Here is a 20863-nt window from a genome sequence, read left to right as displayed (position 1 = left end):
CCAGAAGAAACAGTATAAACTCTAATGATAATGCTAGACCAAACCTTGTGTGTCATTGTTAATGGTTAGCAATAACTAGCATGCTTTTGTCCACAAAAATCCTAACAGCCTCTCTGAAACTGACTAACAAATCACATTTACAAAGAGAACAATCTGCACAGATATCTGACAATGAATATAATGAATAATAGATATTTATTTAGAAAAATAAACAACACCAACATCGAAGTAAGCAGGAAAAAAATAGATTACCTTACGTTTTGAGAGTTGAAAATAGGTTTTAAATATTTGAAGACCTGGGAGTGAAGCTATTACTACTCCAAGTTTTAATAAATGTGGCAGCAAATTGATGCTGAGCTAAAGGGTTTTGCAAAAATCATATATTTAATAAATGCTCAATTTGGTTTTGCTCATTTTTGCAGTTTAAATAATGGTCAGTTTACCATAAAATAGTTTAACAGCCTAATTAAGCTCCTAAAATGTTTTCACAAGGATGAGCTATTAATTTAGCTTATTGTTTCGTTACTTTGATTTACTTAAAATTATGCAAAGCGCAGCAGAACACATGCGTGTGTCATTCTATAGATATAAAGACCCTTAAACAAACGCACAAATAACTTCACTCAGACCAACAGGTCAGATGGGCGTATCACAATCAATAATGATTTCCCTTTTCACCCCCGTTACACCAACCACACAATCAGCAAAACACACACTTTAAATATGCAATTAACAAGACAATAGAAAAAACACAGAAATATAATGCAAGATACAAACTCAACCACAGGGAAACATTTAATATATTTTGTTCATTAATAAAAGTGCAATTGCAGGCTTTTACGTTTCGATGAGATCGAGAGAAACATTTGATTCAACGTGTTGGAAGCAGAGTGAAACTGTAGCCATCATAACCTCAGCGGAGTGGAACCATCTATTGGACGGGATGGCAGGAGGATTTCTCAAATTATCACACGCCCACATTCCTTGAAATGTAATTTTAACAGGCTTTTTCTCCATTTTCAGGGCTGTTTTTGGTTTTAATCTGGTTGTTGTACCCTCTTGCGCTGCATTTAAAGATTTATAATCAAACCAAATTCCACTTAAAACCCTTTTCCCATTGTACAACAGACACATCAACCATCTGTGTTCAGTGGAGGAGGACAATAGAAGGTGGGGTTTCATGTAGCATCCGTCTTCAGTTAACAAACAAAATCTTCAACTCGCATGTAACACTGTACAGGATTAAGTTTGAAACACACAGATAAATTATCAACAGCAACTAATAACAAGAACACCATATGGTAACGATAGTATTATTTTCTTTTTGTAGAAAAATTGAAAAGTGCTCTTCAAAAAAAACTTCTCGTTTCATGCTAGTAACTTTTCCTGAAACACCATTATTAGAGCTTGTGACCTTCCCCTCAATCCGGGACGAGAGCTCAGGCGCAGGATTTGGATTTTTCTTTGGGTCAAACTTAAGCTTCACAACCATAAAAAAAAAAAAACTCACAAAGTCTTACAAAGGAGTTTTCATTTGAGTTGCCTGATTAGACCTCTTCCTTAACTGTGTGTGCTCTCTTATTTATTCTTTTTTTATACACACACAGGCCTAACTCAACAGAATACACACCTGCGAGTCTGTATTATAAAGCTAAGAGGGTTAAAGAAAACAATGTAGGTTTCAGGCTGACAATGCCTATGCATTGTGTGAAGGGTGTGTGTTCGACATCATACAAAGTGTTAAGTTGCTCTTCAAATCAAAACCTTCGCCTGTTGTCATTGGTCCCTCTCCTGTAGCAAAAACTAAATGCAAAAAGAAATTGACATAAATTCTCAGGTTCGAGACCTTTTGAAATGTAATGACCTCTTTTAATATTGTAGCTCGTTTCTCGTTGCGTGTTGCGAGTGGAGGTGAGCTGGTCACATGGCTGCAGGTGCTCTACCCAGGCCCCGCCCCCGGCTGGCTGCTATTGGCTGCCTTTGGGCGCCCGGTGGGGAGGAAGGGGCTGGTCTCCGAGGTGATGACAATGCTCGGGATTCGACCAATCGTCCTTCTCCTATCGCGTCCCTCTGCAAAATCCGTCTGTCCAAACGAAAATACACAGTTTATTTCAATGATTTTTTTTTTTTTTAACAATGACATCAAATCTTAAGTAAGAACATCTTGTACAAACATTCGATGATTTGTGATGGGTTAATAGACGGTGCTCACGTTTGGGATGCTGCCGCGTTCACTGACTCCGGTCATGGAGATGTCAGCGTCATACGACGTCTGTAAGAGAAAAAAAAAACTCATGTAAGGCTGTAAGGGGATTATCATACAAACCAGCATCCTGCAGCCATTAACAGTTTTAATATTAATGTTAGATGTGATAATATTAAATCATTAGATACACCTAAACTAGATTTTGATCAAATCATCAGGGTGGCAGGAAGTCTTAATAAACCATCTGTAATAAATGAAACAGAATTGTATTATAGCTTTAAAAAAAATACAGATTTCTTTTAATGATTAACATCAAAAGGAAAAGAGATTCTTTTCTGATCTGAGGGGAAAAGCTCATCGAGCAGATCAAAGAGCACAAAAAATGCAAAGTTCAACAGATTCACATGACCACCGGTGTTATGAAAGAAGATGCTCTTCTTTGAAAGGCCTCAACTGACCCTCGAAATGACCCTGAATACCTGCCACTCCCCCCTCAGGTGACCCGCTAACATCGCCCTCTGCTTCTGAGTCCGATCGAACAATAGTGATCTACACAAAGAGTCTTCTTGAAAAGTCTGTAAACCTCCTGTTGTTGTCTCCTGCGGATGTCAAGCTGCTTTAGGAGCGACCAGAGCAAACTTTAAAAACACAATGTGCCGACTGAACTACACTTTTCAATGATTCTTATAATGTCCGTTTTTTGGGGGGCTTTTCTGTATAAAGAACTAGCGGAGAGAAGTCAACTACAACTCCCAGGGTGGACTTTGGAAAGAACAAAGCCACATTCTGATGCTGCTGATGGGTTTTTGTTGTGTTTCCATGGCAACGGCTGCTGAGTCTTACAGGTAGAGAAGTGGTTTCAAAGAGTTTGTGTTTGGGATGAACATTTCAAGCTGTATGTGACGAGCTGAACAAAAGAGTTGAGGAGGCGATTCTTACTTTTTCAAAGATGCCCGAGTCGTGGCTCTTCATCTTGGACTTGAAGCTGGACGAGGGTTTGTATTCGGGCAGCTCGGCGGTGTCTCTGCTGATGTCACAGGACACCTGGCGGCTGGCGGGTCTGGAGCCCACGCTCGACCCGTCGGCCTCGGTGTCCGTCAGACACTTCGAAGAGAAAAAACAAAACGCTTTGACGCATGCGATGGGGCCCCTACATCATCTCAAAGCGCGACGGCCGCCATTCGCCAATCCGAGCTCACCGATTCGCTGTCGGAGGCGGAGGAGAGGCGGGAGTTGCGGCTGCCCTGCCGCCTCTGCTGGCTGCTGACGTCGGAGGTCTGGCTGGTCACGGTGGAGCGCCGCGTCGACCTGAAGCTGCTGCTGGCCGAGCGGAGGTCGCGTTCAGGGACGCACAGCAGAACGCCGAGGAACGGGATGTACTTGGCCAGCGCTATCCTGCGCCAGGGAGAGGTCAACAGCACCATTTGGACGAGGTGGAGGAATGACCTCGGAGCCTCAGCTCACGGGGGCCTCGGGTAGAGGGCCCCCGGGTAGAGGGCTCCCAAGTGACGACCAGGGTTTTTCCGACAGCGAATTTCTAAGCACGGTGGCCCGCGAAAGGTCGAAAGTTGACTAATTCTCCTTAAACGACGACGTTACGTGGCATTGATAAATAACTACAGTTACACATCCTGCAGCTTTTAAATCTCATCATATGTGTCCACGTGTGGTTGATTCCCTCCAGTCGAGTCATCGTTCAGGTTAACCGAGCAGCGATGAGGCCGTCGGAGCTTTTATCGGATTGAATCGACTCACTGAGCCGCAGTCATGTTTTAGTGCTGTCGGATTAAAACGAAATCACCGGTTATCAGGGAAATGAACTGGAAGCTTAAGTTATGTGCAGCAACAGGTTGCTTCAGTGAAGCGCCCCTTCCGAACTACACCGGGGTCGTGCAGAGCTTTGAAAAATCAGCTGACCAAATCACCCATCATGCAACACTGGGGACATTGTCTTAATGCAAGCTTGAACCGCTGCGTTCTTCTTCTATTTGGACCAAAACTATTGAAAAAGCAAACAACACATTCGGTGTCTGAAATGATGGCATTTGAAGTTTAAACTTTAAATAGACAATAAAAACATCAACAGCTGACTCCCAACTTTTCAACAGCCTTATACATACATATCGTTCGCCCGCGTGTTACCTGTATTTTGGGTGCGTGATGGCGTAGATGATGGGGTTGTGGATGGCCGAGGCCTTGGCGATGACGGCGGGCACAGAGTTCATGTAGGGGGTCAACATGTCCGCGTACCTGCCGCAGAGAAACGAAGAAACACCCTGAGGAAACCAGGAAACGATGCCTTTTTGCTGAGGATTCTTCTGCCGCCGCGGGTCGTTTCTTTTTTTTTTCTTTTTTTTTTACCCGGCGAAGGCGGTGAGGGCGACGGCCGAGTACGGCGACCAGGAGACGACGTAGAGCAGGATGACGATCAGAGCGATCTTCGCCATCTTCCACTCGTTCTGCAGCCGGTGGAAATTCTTCGTCGAGTCTCGACCGCTGCCGTGACTGTGGATGCTGCCGTTCATTTTCCCCACGGCCCTGAAACGCACGCACGCACACAGACACACACACACACAAACACAAACACAAAAACACATCAAGTTAGACACACAAAAACTTAAATATTATTCTAAAAATGCCTTTAACGGTAATAAAACACAGATAAAAAAAACACACGCAGACTGACCGGTTGGTGACGCGGATGGCGCGGAAGATGAAGAAGTAGCAGTACATGATGATGAAGAGCGGCAGGAAGAAGACGAAGATGAAGAGCAGCATGGTGTACGCTCGCACCGACGGGGTAAAGGTCATGTAGTCCCACGTGCAGGACGTCATGAGGCCCTCGGGGACGTAGGCACCTGACGGCCGACACGTGGAGGTTTTAATATGACATTTATGCTAAAAGATACTGAAGTCCTGAATGCTTGTGTGTGTGTGTGTGTGTGTGTGTGTGTGTGTGTGTGTGTGTCTGTGTGCGGGTTTCTCACTCCAGCCAAAGAACGGCGGCAGGCTCCAGCCGAGGGAATAGGCCCAGGCCCCCATGAGGATGAGCAGGGCTCGTCTCCGCGACATCATCCCGATAGAGGTCAGAGGTCGCGTGATGACGAAGTAGCGGTCGAGGGCGATCACCGTCAGCGTGATCATGGAGCAGATCCCGAAGAGGGCGCCGCAGAAGGCGTACAGCTCGCAGCCTGGAGACGCAGGGAGCAGAGCTGAAGCCTCTCTGCGATATTAAATACTTTGCTATTATTGATCCTCTGCTCTGAATTAACGGTTTTGTGCTAATCTGAGCTAACGTTAACCTTGAGGCCACTGGAGCATCTTCCGCTCTGCAGCTTGTGTAGTTCATTATTTGTGAAGGACAGCCTGTGATTATGTTTTATTCGATAAAACATCTTGTGGAAAAAAAGAAGAAGAAAAAAAACGCCTTGTGTGAAATGTGTGAACTGAGCCTTCAAAATAAAACAAGCAGGGAAATTAGCTGATGTGAAATCTAGTGTTTTACAGGCCTCGCAGGTGTCAGTTTACGTTTTACTAATGAAAAGCTGCGAGTCATAACCTCCCTGAAATTAAAAATGACCTCTGAAACGTCTCTTTCTGGGGGGGGGGGGGGGGGACACCGAGGAGGGTCGACTGTTTTCTCTGAGCTCAAGTTCACTGATTCCCACTTTCATGGTGGAAAGAGAAAACAGATGTGAAAGTGAGTCGGTGGAGAGAGATGAGACAAAGTAGAGAAAGAGTGAGAAACTGCTGCTGCTTTAAGATTTTATTCAGGGTTTAAGAACAATGTGTGTGTGTGTGTGTGTGTGTGTGTGTGTGTGTGTGTGTGTGTGTGTGTGTGTGTGGTACCTTTCTCTCCAAAGATCCACCTCCTGTGCATGCTGGTGGTGAAGAAGATGGGCGTCTGGGTGACGCACATCAGAAGGTCTGTGATCGCCAAGTTAATGATGAACATGTTGGCCGGCGTCCGTAGGCTGCGACTCCTTTAACACACACACACACACACACACACAGTGTAGTCCATTGACCACCACGAAACCGACAGCTCATTTTTTATTTAATAACATTTCATGCTGTCAGATTTGCTAGATTTGAATTAATTGAGCTTTGAAACGCTTTCCTAAGAACCTTTTTTTTTTTTTAAACTCCAAAAAAGTGTTGAAATGTCTTTTGTGGATGCGAAGGTTTCTATAATCAAGCCTCCTCCCGCTGTGATGAGCGGGAAGTCGCCGTTAGCCGGCTTAGTGAGCCATGTGTTCGCATGAAGGACCAGGATCAGCCGGCATGGAAAAATCACTTAGCGCTGCTTCTGTTCTACAATTAAAACGAAATCAATGAGGAACACGCCACTGACATCAAGGTCCGATTTCAATGAGGGAAATCGATTGCTGTCCCATGAAAGGGACAATCGATATGTGCGCCGAGGTCATCTAAGGCTTCTTCAAAAGAGATAGAAGCAGCCGTGACACGTTAGGAAGGAGAAAGGATGCAGAATCAGCCTCTGGTCCGAGAACCAGGGCCTCTTCCCCGGGACAAACAGGAAGTCCAATTATTACCACTTCTCACACCATCTTTCCTTTAAAGACGTTCTTTACTTGACAACACAGAGGAATCAAAGTAAATTCATTTTGTAACAGCACATGAAGGTTAATCACGTTTTATTCATTACAATTAACTTAATTACATCAGTGTGTTTGATCCATTTTTTCGTCTTACTTGCTGAAGGCGTAAATGACCAACACGTTGCCGATGATGCCGGTGATGCCGATGGCGAGGATGACGGAGCCGATGGTGTAGTGGGCGTGGTCGGGCACGTCCACTGTGGGGTAGGGGTGCGGGGCGTGGGACACCATCGCAACCTGGACGACCAAAACGACATTAAATCGCATTGAAGGAGGATCGAACACATTGTTTTGTTATTTATTATATTAAAAAGTGCTTGGGTTGGATGCCATTATTCCAGACAGTGAAAACCCATGACATCCACAGAAGCCTTCAAGTCATCATGTACACCAGCCCTAATTCCTTTTGGCAAGTTCAGCACGTCACTGTTTCTAATTAACGCTGAGCTCCATCTCTCCGTCTTCGTCACGCGCTTTCCCTGTTGCCACGTTAACGGCATAAATCATTCCGCCGTCAGCAGAAATACAAATCAGAGCTAATAAGTCAGTCGAGCAGAAGCCTCACTGGAGCTGTGATGATTGAAACCAGGAGAGCTCCACCAAATAAATGATCCTATTTTCATTTGGTTTAAAAACAATCTGCCCCAGCAGTTTTAACAACATGTTATGAACCACTTCCAGCTAGTGTGAGGAAGTCAAAATTAAATTTGTATCATCCATTTAATATTTATCAATATTGTGCAGTGTGCACGTGTGCGGTCATGGTGAATGTGCCCGTGCTTCCGTTTTCAGCAAGTAACCATGGTTACAGAAGATGGTTCAAAAAGTGAGATTAAACTGGAGCTGAACCAATTAAGCAGTTTAACAGACGTTAAACAAAGCGAGACGTTGATGCTGCGGTGACCCATGAAACCAGAAGTCACATCCGGTGGGTTTTTGTGCATAATGGTCTCTGGGTATTTTTTGCTCACAGCTACGGAGGAGGAAGATGAAGCTGTGGAGGACACGGCGGCAGCGATGGAGTCAGACGTGTTGTGACAGCAGACAGCCGATGCAGCAGGAAACAAACAAACAGCACGCGCCTCCATCTGACCGACCCGCAGCCTCGAAGATGAACCAAGCTACTAATTCGCAAAGCAATTTGAGGCAGATTGAAGATTTGGAGTTACAGGTTGAGCAAAAAATGGCAACTTTGACTTCTTAAAACCTTTTTTTCATCACCTAAGAGCAAAAAGTACAAGACACAAAGATGATCACAGAATCCTCTGAATATGATCGGCTAAATCAGCAGCTAAAGCAACATGAATATTTATATATATCTCCTGCTCTCATTAATAAATTCCAAAATGTAATCCAGTGTCTATTTTAGTGGATATGAAAATAGGCCATAAAGCTACAGGAGGATTATTGAAATGTGCAGCATGTGGAAGGGACGAAACATGCAGCCAAACTCTGTCATTGAAAAACGCTCAACCAGTCGGCGGCTTTCGTCGAGCAAACCTTCATTATCAAAATGTTTTTCCATCTCGTCAGTGTTTCCGGCTGCAAGGACACCAATCCGTCACCACATTATCCCCGGCGAGTCGAGGCCAGCGTGGCCTTTCTCCAAAGGGTTCGGAGTTCAGCTTTTCCCGCCGCCTTTGAAAAACCCCTGTCCGTCTCCTCCTCCCTTCTGCTCCTACTAAACGTTGAACAGAGATGGTGAGTCTAATGTTTAAGGGCTGGCAGCATTTTTTTTAAATGGTTTTAAATGTACCCTGATCTGATTGGTTTGGATCTGATTGGTTCGGGCCTGTGGCGTAATTCTTATGCTCTGGAAAGATTCAGCTTCCGAAGTGAATCCTGCGATTCCGTTTTTGTGGAGTCGCAGAGAAGCACTGAGGACGTACGCTGTCACTGGGACCAAATGTTTGAGTCCGCCACATGGAAGCTGGCGCTTTTCATCCAGCTTTGTGTTGCGATGTGTGCGTTGTGTGCAAAGGGGACACTGTTCGGCTTCCCGCCGCGTGTTATCAGCGGCTCCCAGCTTCAGGGTTGAGGGTTCCAGCTTCTTGCTTGTGAGGATTTCAATTGGCCTTTGTGTCACCTTGTGCTGCCAATTTTTTTTGTAATTGTGTGTGTTTTTTATGTGAAGTTGGTAGAGAACCGTATGTGGACTGGGTATGAAGTGGATCACGTTGGCAGGCTCACAGCAAGCACGACTCCATTTCTACTGTAATTATGTAACACAATCACGCCGTGTTCCTCTTCTATATAGAGCTTAAGCAGATAGCTTTCTCTCTAATGACGTTCCAAATCGCTCAGGATCTAATTCACATTTATTCGCTCCTTTTTTGAGTCTTTTTTCACATTCCAGTTCATCGCGTGATGTTTCTCTGGTGACCCGATGTTAATGGAGTCTTCTGCAAGTACAAGAGTGAACGAAGCATTCAAAGCCAAACATAGTATTTGCACGGGGCTTTTTGTATTACTTAACTACTAATAGTACTTATATATTACAACCAGTACTATTACTAGATCTTTGTGGAAGAACACGTTACTAGTTAACTTGTTAGGGTGGAAATACTAGTTGAATAAGATAAGAACCAAAATTGTGTTGATGCATCTATCAAGTTGGGATGAGAATCTTTTGTGTCCATGGCTGTTTGTCTGCCTGTTTATGACTGTGAGTGTGTGTATGTGTGTGTGTTTTTTTACTAGTGTGTCTGTTTGTGGGTTTATTTGTTACTGGAGGTTTGTAACTGTGACTATTTGTTTGCTTGTTTGTGTGTCTGCCTGTTTGTCGGTGTGCCCGCTGGTCCGAGCAGCTTCGCTCTGACGTCGAGTCAACCACCATCGGAGGAGATAAACAGACCGAGGCGACAGGAGCATGACGGGAAGAATGAGAGCGAGGCAGCGTGTTGTGTCGAATCGTGTTCCCGTCAGCTTCGGCATGTTTAAGAGCAGAGGAAGAAGTCCCGAGGTCAACACTCAGCATCAATCACATGATTAAAATATAACACAACCCCCCCATAGCCCTCCTCAAAGAAATATTCCTAAAAGTGCATTGCAATAGTCAATCCTGTCTGCAATAAAGACGTGCATTAGTGTCTCTGTATTGACTGTAACCTAATTCTTGGTAAAGTGTCTAATGTGAGCCCTTCCAGTTCAACACTGGTTTAACACCAGTTTGCTTCCAGTTCACCTCCAGTTCACCTCCAGTTTGCTTCCAGTTCACCACCAGTTCACCTCCAGTTCAACTCTAGCTTACCTCTAGCTCACCGTCTGTTTACGACCAGTTCACAGCCAGTTGAACACCAGTAAGAAGCTTTGTGTGAAAAGCAAGTGATGCTCACAAAGATAGAACACACACATGCACGCACATACACACAATGCAAACACACACACACAGGCAAGGTGCCATGCACGACTTGATAACCTGTGAAAACTTGACAAACATAAACAAACAAACACACAAATGTTCCATCTGAACACAGACACACAGTTTATGTGTAAGAGGGTGTGAAGTCAAACAGTAAAGAAGATCTATGGAGAGCACCGGCTTGATGGGGCAATTGTGTCTGCATGTGTTTGATAAAGGGATGACACATTTTGTATTTAGGTGGACAAAAATGGTTTTAAATAATATATGAACAGCATTATACATACAGTAGTTGGACTTTGTTTTCTAAACATTTGTCAACCTAATATTTTTTAACCTAAAAAATGACTTCTTTTAAAAAAATAATTTGACGTAATATTTTTCTTTTTTTTTTTACTATTTTGACTTTTTTTCCAAAACATTTTTGGACTTAAAATATTGACAAACACATTGACTTTTTTTGTAAAATATTTTTTGACTTTTTCTTGACCTACCATTTTTTTCAAAATAGTTTTAAACCTAAAACTACATATTTTGAGAAATTAAAAAAAATGTCTTTAATATTTTTAAGCTAAACATTTTGAACATTTTTCCAAAACATTTTTTGACCAAAAATATTTTGACTTCTTTTAAAAAAATCATTTGACGTAATATTTTTCGACTTTTTTTCAACATGAGATTTTTTTAACTATTTTTTTCCAAAACATTTTTGGACTTAAAATATTGACAAAACACATTGACTTTTTTTGTAAAATATTTTTTGACCTTTTTCGACCTACCATTTTTTAACTTCTTTTTCAAAATAGTTTTAAACCTAAAACTACATATTTTGAGACTTTTTTTCCAAAACATTTTTGGACTTAAAATACTTTTTGACCTTTTTTTCGACCTACCATTTTTAAACTTTTTTTCAAAATATTTTTAAACCTAAAAAGTACATATTTTGAGAAATTAAAAAAAATGTCTTCAATATTTTTCAGCCAAACATATTTTGAATATTTTTCCAAAACATTTTTTGACCAAGAATATTTTGACTTCTTTTTACCATGAGATTTTATTACTATTTTTTCCCAAAATAATTTTGCCTTAAAATATTAACTAACATTGACTTTTTTTGTAAAATATTTTTTGACCTTTTTCGACCTACCATTTTTTAACTTCTTTTTCAAAATAGTTCTAAACTACATATTTTGAGACTTTTTTTCCAAAACATTTTTGGACTTAAATATTTTTTTACCTTTTTTTCGACCTACCATTTTTTAACTGTTTTCAAAATCATTTTTAACCTAAAACTACATATTTTGAGAATAAAAAAATTATTTTTTTTAACCTTTTTTTTCGAAATATTTTTTGACCTAACCTATTTGGACTTTGTTTTCTAAACATTTGTCAACCTAATATTTTTTAACCTAAAACTACATGTTGAGAATAAAAAAAATGTCTATAATATTTTTCAGCCAAATATTTTGAATATTTTTCCAAAACATTTTTTGACCAAAAATATTTTGACTTCTTTTTAAAAAATCATTTGACGTAATATTTTTCGACTATTTTTACCATGAGGTTTTTTTGAGTTTTTTCCAAAACATTTTTGGACTTAAAATATTTTTTTACCTTTTTTTCGACCTACCATTTTTTAACTGTTTTCAAAATCATTTTTAACCTAAAACTACATATTTTGAGAAAAAAAAAAATATTTTTTTTAACCTTTTTTTCGAAATATTTTTTGACCTAACCTATTTGGACTTTGTTTTCTAAACATTTGTCAACCTAATATTTTTTAACCTAAAACTACATGTTGAGAATAAAAAAATGTCTATAATATTTTTCAGCCAAATATTTTGAATATTTTTCCAAAACATTTTTTGACCAAAAATATTTTGACTTCTTTTTAAAAAATCATTTGACGTAATATTTTTCGACTATTTTTACCATGAGATTTTTTTGAGTTTTTTCCAAAACATTTTTGGACTTAAAATATTGACACACATTGACTTTTTTTGTAAAATATTTTTTGACCTAACCTATTTGGACTTTGTTTTCAAAAAGAAAAATTGTCATTTTTCCAGTTTTTGGGAAATGTATACTTTAATTTGTATTTTATTGACAAAACTGAATGAATGAATAATAAATTAGTTAGGCAGCTGTGGCTTAGGTCTAAACTTTTCAACAATATGGCTCCTCTCAGTTTAGTGTGAGGGAGCAAATAGTGTGGGTCCTCTTTTCATCAGTCAGCCTCGAAAGCTTCCCATAATTGACAGAGCTGCTGTGTCACATGATAATCATCCGCATTATACACACTGTATGCGTGTGTGCGTGTTGCCCGTCTCTTACACCACAGGCACTGTAACAGAACAGATTCAGGTCAGCTTTGAGCCTCTCACAGATCAATAATGATGTGGAATGGATCTCATGAAGTCTTTTACTCCTGCTGTAATCAAATTGACTAAAATCATGATTGTGTCTGTTAGTTTTTTTTTACCAATGAAAAGAAATGAAAAGGCACAAAAGTCCTCAGAAACCATGCAAATCAGTTGTGCTTTTTCAAAGGACCTGACCGATCTCATACAGAGACCTAACAATTTATTCTCACATGGCTTCACCCTCAGACGGGTTGATGCGGAGCTCTGCATTCTTAGACTCACTGAGCCATTCAATCGTTTTTTTTAAATCCCCAACACACATCTCCAAAAAAACTGCCACTCCATCAGCTAACAAGTTCCCAAAAATGGATTTGAAAACGTAGCTTTTTGTCCGTCTTCAATAACTGTGTATTGGACGACTGATGAGCACAACCTTTCGAAGCTTTTCTGCTGCTTGTCTTCTGGTTTTGGCTCGTTCCATGTTTTTTCTTGTAAGAGACGGGGTGACGGCAAACATTGATGTTCTAATTCAAAACGTACAAGGGTTTCATCTATAAACAGCAAAAATCCATTCAGCTGATGGGACCGTGCTCTGGATTTCTGAGTGATTTGTGAACCACTGATTCCCAAAACATGTTTGAAATTAAGATCAAACCTGTGAAATCAAGGGTTTATATTTGGTTGGATTATGAGCTAATGTTTTGAACCTGACCCATCTGTGAACTTCCTTCCTCAGAGGAGAGTCAACAGATCAGGACTTTATTATAATTAAAGCCGCTTCTACGACACCAGGATCCTTTGGGGTTTGGAAGATACAAGTTTGGAGCCAGCAGGAGGGATTATTTACAGATTATCAGCATGAAAAGGGGTCTAAAATTTGCTTTTGACCTGTTCCTCAATCCACTATGGATTCATGGCCCTGTTATTTAACGTTTAAAAGTCTTAACAGTTTTCTAAAAGATTCACAGGTCAATTTTCATCTCCGAAATACAAATTATACCAGACACTTTCTATTTCAAAGTGTTCTTAAATGTGTTCCCATCACTGCAATATCATGTGGCTTTAACATAAAGTTAAATTAAGTAATAAATGAATGATCGGTTCTCTTTGCATAGTAAATGTATTTAAATCTCAAAGAGTGAGCAGAAAACTGTAGTACTGTAATACTTGAATGGATGTACTTTCCTCTTCTTTTAATAATTCATTCTGTAGGGGTTTCATTCCGGGTCCTTTAAACCTACTTTAGAAATCTTGAGTTTGGGTTTAAAAGAAAATGACTTCTGACCTTATAAGTCTAGCCGCCGGCTTCACCTCCAGTGAATTATCTACTAACACACATATGAAACCGACTTTCACATATCTCATTACGGCCTCAAACCCTTGTTGTGTGTGTGTGATATATATATTATATTGGCTGCACATAGTTCCTGCTATCAATGGATCTTGTTTATCCTTGCTGCCTGTTTTCATTCCCCTCATGCCTTCTTTTATTTGTTCGGGCCTTCCCGAGTGCCCTGCATCTTCTTCAGCCTCCAAACTAAATGACAAAATATGCTGTAGATCGTTCATTCTCCTAAAATGCCCAGGGGTGAAATGTAAGCTCGTTTTGTATTTACTTCAGTACCACATTCAAGCAAAAATAGCTTGAACTACTACAGATTACAGTTTTTCATTCCGCCTGTCCAGTGAAAACCACATAGCTCCAGATGTGTTGATTCTAAATGTTCATGACGAACTCAAGGAAATACTCTCCTAAACAATGTTGTTTTTGATTGTAACTATTATTTCAACTGCAAGGTATCGGCCCCCACCTGCCTGCCATCCTCTGTTGAAGAACCACACGGTGACTCACAGAGGGAGGTGAAATGAAATGTTATCAAAGCCATTATTGTGACGTATTATCGGAAAGAAAACCGCTCCAAGTGGTTGACATGGGGGTCATTTCATTTATAGTTTTCTGTATCAATGACAGCACCATGAGTTACGCTTATATAATAACAATAACAAAATCGGGCAAATGATACAGCATGTTTTTATATAATTCTACACCAAGGCAGTGAAGCACAGGGAGGAGATAACAGGACAAGAGATGATTGTATTACAGAGCAAAAGTCACAGCAGACGTTACATAATTGAACGTTGTGACCGATATCTCGCTGAACATCATCACGTAATATCGCCCCCCCCCCCCCCCCCCCCCCCCCCAAGCATCGTCTGAGGAGCCCAAAGAATAGGACCACACACACGCACATGAACAAATAGCCTGCTGGATATTTATCCGGAGACAAAACATTTTGATTTCAGAGAGAGGAGCCTCAGACTAATGTCTCATAGTCGGAACGTACACAAACAAGACCACGCGTACTATCAGAAACAGAAAATATCTCTTTGACCTTTACCCCCCTGAGCTGAGAACCCCAAACAGAGAGGTGGAGGCGAGGAGAGAGCACGATCTGAGCTCTCATCTCAAACCGAGGGCAGCCGAGCCGAGAGTTTCCCGTGAGGAAGGAAGACCTTATTGTCAGGGAGCACTCATTTTCAGGCTGATAGCGGTAACGAAATCAGCTCATCGGGGGTTTCTGTGTGTGTCCCGACACGTCGGTGGAAAGTTGGCACGAGAGTGACTCAGCTTCAGAAGGACAACACATTAACTGATGTCCAATCAATGCAACGTCGGGGTTCTGAATGAAAACGCCAATGTGGGTTGACGCGGCGGTGGGAAAACGCACACAGACACACAACCTAATCCTCACAAAGAGCGTTATCGGTCCTTCACACCTGATCACCTGCACATCCCGCAGGTGTGTGTACAGTGACCTCGAGCCGCTGGAGGAGAAAATAAAGGCAACCTTTTTTTTATTTTTCAGCGTGACGTCTGTGCAGCTCCGAGGTGTCGGTGAAGCAGAGTGATAAGGAGCCAAGTGCTGTGTGTTTACATGAAGCTCAGGGTGTGTGATGAACCAAACAAAGCCCCCCCCCCCCCCGGAGTAGCAAGTGCTGACGCGTTCAAGGGACGCGCCGTGCAGTCAGCACATCCTTCATCCTGTCTCGCTCTCTAACCATCTGCATTTCCCAACCTCTCAGTCAAAGTCTCTCGGGTGGAGAGCGACACAACTGAGACAAACTGAGACAAACTGAGACAAACTGAGACGAACTGAGACAAACTGAGACAAACTGAGACAAACTGCTGAGATGGGTCAGTTGAAAGCGGCGGAGGGTTTGAGCACATGCACAATGAAAAACACCAGTTCAGATCGCTACTCATCAAATATAAAGGTTGAACTGATCGTATGTCAAAGTATGAGAAGTGTCCATTAAATGTTTATTTGAAGTGTTTCTATTGTGACGATTTGGATTTCTTAAAATAAGTAGCCCATGATGATAACAAGTGACAATAATAATAATAATAATTAGTAATCTCATGTCACTGCATTTTGAAAATATGTCATAATAATTTAGATATGTGTCAAAGAGCACAAAGAACTTGAAGATTTGTTCCTAATATTGGTTTGCTTACTGTCAATCAATAAGACAACAGACAATTTCTAAATTACAATTGAAGATGTTCTTTCTTTCTGCCTCCTTTGTAATTTTTGTATTTTTAGGAATTCCGGATTAAGTGTTAACGACCCTGTTTGAAGGCACATTTAATACATTATTTTATATCATGAGTTAAATGCACGCAGAATGAAAGAGAATAGAGGGCACTGCATTGACATTGGCAGCATGCACATTTCTAATAACTTGTGGTTTCTCCATGGTGTTGCCATTAAAAAAAACGACCTCCAGCCACGTGGAACCCGCAATACAGAAAAACACCCAGAAAGTTACTGACCGTCGGAGCCGCCGAGGCGGGAAACTGGAGCCCCGCCGGCCGGTACGCATCCAGCGCCGAGCCGTTGGATGCTGCAGACAGAGCCAGGGTCTCCGCTCGGGGCCGCGGGCAGTTCGGCTCGTGGTCGCCGCACCGGAGGATGCTCTGCTGCGTGGGTAGCAGCAGCTTGCTCTCCCCGGCGTTCATCCCCACACACACACCTCCTCCTCCTCCTCCTCCTCCTCCTCGCCCCTCCTCTGTCTGAGAGTGAGAGAGAGAGAGGGGGGGGGGGCAGGTGAGTGGATGTGCAACAGGTGGAAAGCAACATGCAGGGACTCCTAATGAATGGAGACATTTGCAAAACATTCTATTGATCCCACTTTTGCTTCAAGGCGTCTCCACTACATCTCAGACACATTCAGATTATTTAAAAATAAATGTGTAATATGTGTAATGTGTAATAAAGTTGTTAATTATATTTGAATGGCTTTAAACTTCCCAGCGGTCCGCTCTACGGACTTCTGCCACCTCTGATAAACAATCACCAGAATCAACTCTTTTCTTTTCCGTCATCAAACCATAATTCTGCCAAACCTCAGATTGACTTCATGTACATTTTTCATGCCGTGCAATGCCAACGTTTCTTTTGTTAAATTATTTCTTGCAACATAGGTTTATGACAAGTACCTGGTGGATGTACTGAAAGTGGCTCCTCCGTCTCCACAACTCAAGAGCCTTCAAGCTGCTTTCTTTCTGAAAGCCAGCAGGAGGCGACACTTCACAAAAGAAAGTCAGATTGTAATTTACATATGAATCTGTTAAAAATATTACCCTAGTTCTGACTTGATCTATAATCTTAGTAAACAATGTAATGTAAGGTTCAAGGGCACAATCAATAGTTTCTGGTTTTCTTTGATACAGCATCATGTTAGTGTAGTGAATTATGTTCTCATTTACACTTAAACATACAAATTCTTTAGTACGTAACTAAAGGCTGCAAGTTTGAAAAGTAAAGAAATATGGACACGTGGAGTTGTAAATATGTCATATTTTAAATGTTTTTTTTTTTTTGTATAAAATATTATATTTGCCTTCAATTAAAATCTAAATATGACGTTGACGCCTCAAAGGACCTAAATACATCTGTATGTTAGAGGGATGATGGATTTTCTATGTACCTGAACGAGTATTGAGGAAGTTGAAAGTGAAAATCCAGGACCGGGATTAGAACCTCAATCAGGTCCGAAGTCGTGAAGAAGAGTAACTTCAGCCCAACTCAAGCGACCCTCCTGCAGGGTGACGTCTTCTTTCGTCCTTCAGAAGTTCAGATTCCTCCTGTTCTTTTTACTTGTCTGCTCAGGTACTCAAATCTGGGATTATTTAGCTCTGGATTACTTAAACCTGCAGGAAAGAACCTCCGAATAAATCTGTTCACCGAGAGAGATCCACCTCTGCAGCTCTGAACCAAGTCCTGACGTATTCAGCAATTCACAAAGTGTTGGCTGCATGAAGTGAGAGGATGAGAAAGCACAGTCACTCAGTTGGACATGTTTATAAGGCAGAGAGACACCACACACACACACACACACACACACACACCTTTATGCATACACATTGTGTCAGTGGGAGGTGTGAGTCTCTAGGTCAGTGCTCTAATGGAAAGTCATTACGTTGATTATATGCTGACCTGATGCTTTGACACTTTATGCAAATGGAGGAGACAAGGACAAACGCTCCCACTGATGAGCACATGACTGCACAGTGTGTGTGTGTGTGTGTGTGACGACTGAGAACAAACTGAAATCACATCAAATGGATTTTGACGCCCAAAGTAGAGCGACCGCTCTGAGCTCATCGTGGCTGCTGTTGACGAAACTTTAACCATTTCGCCGTGTTCCTCCACCCTCGAGTCCAGCTACGCTCTTCTTCGTCCACTTCTTTCCAAAAGGCCGCCTCTTCATCACCTTCTCGTCAGACACTCGAATTGCACTCAGCAGCTCATGGATTCTCGCTTCTGCCGAATTTCAAATTTAAAGGAATTCAATTCGAGGCGTTTGTAAGACATCACGAGAACGGGGGAAACGTGTGGTGGACAGTGCCCTTGACCTTTGACCTCCAAAATCCCATCCACGGATGTTGGAGCTATGAAAGAAATTCCTTAAAGATGTAAATGAGATACAAACGTCCTACAATTTGAATCCAGGAATAATTGATTGAAATGATCAACCATTTAAATGTGACTGCGTGCTTTTGAATAAATCTGGTGCTTCAGGTAGATTCTTTGTACAGGTGGGATGGACGAACACTTAGAAGGACACTTTAACATCAATGCCACAGAAAAAAAGAAGAGAAGAGCTTAAGTCGCAGCTGCTGACATCAACCGCTTTAAGAATAATCACCATTAATGTGTTTGTGTGTGTAACCTGCATCCATTTAATCACTCAAACCGATGGAGAGGGATGTAGGACGCTGAATAATTGACACATTAGGACACACAAAGACACACACAGGAAGTTGAAGGTCGTGCCTCTCAGTTTGAATAAAAGGTGTCTATATATTCCATGATGATTTGCAAAGTGCATTAACCCTGAAGGGAAAGGTTTCATAGATCCGGTCCGTTCAGAAGAATAGGAGGACCACCGTGTACCATCATTGTCTTTCAGCTGGCACGAGAGATCTTCTTACTCACCATTTAGCATGGAGGTGCTTCTTCTTGTCTGACGTCTTCTACACACACACGTTGACCTGTACATTTTTACCTAAAGACAAATTTCACATTCTCAGCAAACCTTGTGGGTGTTCTGACTAAATGAAGAAACATGTGCACACATCTGGTGCTTGTCCGTCCCTCAGGACTTCTGCTTGATTGCCACCAGTTGCAAGAAGCTCCAGGGTGGAGGTGTGTGTGCGGGTGGAGGTGTGTGTGCGGCGGAAGCATTAACAAAATGAAATGGAAAAAAAAACAAAAAAGGAATTCTTAATATTAAATCAGTTATTCTACTGGTCACAGGCACTAATTTATTAAAAATACTTTTAAAAATGGATTGGTTTATTGTTTTAAATGGAGGACATTTTTTCAGAAAGAATTGCACTTGATTCCTGACTTTTTGACCTTGGATTTATTTTACAACACAAAAATACATTTGTTGGTGAGCCGCATGCGCCGTTACCATGGCGATCACAGGTAAATGGGTCCTTTCTTCAAGGCTGAGAACGGAGGCCTGGCTTACTTTGTTCACAACAATTTCAGTGTGTGTATTTCTGTGCGCGGGGAACAAAGTGCCATCAAAAGTGTTCTCTCTGCTTCTCTTCAATTATGCTAATTATTTTCTTTATTGATCAATAAATGGGGACACAATTGTCCAGAGCCCAACTGGAATCCTTCACAGGGTTTTATAAACTCTTCTTGTGTTTACTGTGCAAAAAAATATGGTTGTAAAGTCACCGAAGCTGTCCGTCACTAACGTGAAAGTAGAAGTTGAAAGTGTCGTGAGAAGAAAAGTACAATCACCTTGCATCTGTAATTAGGTACAACATAAAACACTGTCTCGGTGGTGAAATGTGGAGCGTCCCAACACTGCAAAGAATAAGGCTAACTGTCTCCCGGTTTGATGCTTCAATGCAGCTCCGACCCAAATCTCACACTGTTGTGTAACGCTCATTTTGCTGAAAGCGCGGCGTGTGTGTGTCTCAACGCTGTCCACTCAGAATGATGAGTACAGGTGGCCAGTAGCTAATTCAGCATTCTTTTAAAAGGAATGTTTTTTCGATAGACTTAGATATTCGGCATATCCTTTGGCACATTAGGCTTTTGTGTAGGCCTCATTAGTTTAGTTGTGTTTTCTGAATTGAGCAAACTAGTGGCACCTGTTGGCTGAGTGCGTAGGCCTGGTGGGACCAGCATGCACCTGGGCGGCCCAGCGCTGTTAAACCGTGGCAGAGAGGCAACGTGTCCCTGTTCCTGCACTCTGAATTGCGCTGTAAAACCTGTGGTATTGTAATTATTTCGGGGGATGACTCATAATCTGACCGTAGGCGCCATCAGGCCCTCTGCCTCACACCAGGTACGAACCCTCCTACATCGATCACAATGGATGACTGATGCGGATCATCATGTGAAGCAACAGGAAACTGTTTAATCCAACAGCGCCATCCGGTGGACACACGTGGACGCACACTGTCCGGAAAGTAAATGTGTTTCTGTTATGGAAAGTTATTTAAAATCGGGACTACTGACTTCATCCTGAAAAGGAGACGTGCGCGTCTGGGCGTCTGTTTCAATCATCTCGTCACTGTCACATGTGGTCAATATGTGTGAATATATAGACAGAATGTAACAAAAAATAAAAAGTAAACAGAAATTGCAAAAATATGTATTTTGTTTGTGCAGTTACATTAATATAAATGTAATATGGCACAAATAATCACCAGATTTATGCATTTTCCACGGAATAATAAGAATAATAAAACAATGACATACTGATAAAATACCATAAA

The 20863-nt window shown here is 41.6% G+C and overlaps 1 protein-coding gene across 1 annotated transcript; it reads right to left on the bottom strand.

Annotated features, from left to right (window-relative positions):
* Window positions 1-162: 162 nt before the first annotated feature.
* LOC119214395 (melanopsin-A-like) lies at window positions 163-16573 on the bottom strand. Its single transcript, XM_037466150.2, has 11 exons — window positions 16388-16573; window positions 6923-7065; window positions 6056-6189; window positions 5194-5397; window positions 4893-5064; window positions 4568-4744; window positions 4349-4456; window positions 3406-3601; window positions 3146-3310; window positions 2213-2272; window positions 163-2083 (listed from the first exon to the last, which is right to left on the bottom strand). Exons 1-11 carry the CDS (start codon window positions 16571-16573, stop codon window positions 1940-1942), a joined length of 1689 nt encoding a protein of 562 aa, XP_037322047.2. The 3' UTR covers window positions 163-1939.
* Window positions 16574-20863: the final 4290 nt, after the last annotated feature.

This window comes from Pungitius pungitius, chromosome 13 (assembly GCF_949316345.1).
Source record: "Pungitius pungitius chromosome 13, fPunPun2.1, whole genome shotgun sequence".
Taxonomy (NCBI): Eukaryota; Metazoa; Chordata; class Actinopteri; order Perciformes; family Gasterosteidae; genus Pungitius; species Pungitius pungitius.
Note: the sequence above shows the minus strand (reverse complement) of the source record. Positions and strands in the feature narration are given on the sequence as shown.

Coding starts and splice junctions, on each gene's coding strand:
- LOC119214395 (XM_037466150.2), bottom strand. CDS start 16,573: ATGAACGCCGGGGAGAGCAAGCTGCTGCTACCCACGCAGCAGAGCATC. Junction 5,398..6,055: donor GTGGATCTTTGGAGAGAAAG/GTACCACACACA, acceptor CTGCGTCTCCAG/GCTGCGAGCTGTACGCCTTC. Junction 2,084..2,212: donor AACGCGGCAGCATCCCAAAC/GTGAGCACCGTC, acceptor TCGTTTGGACAG/ACGGATTTTGCAGAGGGACG.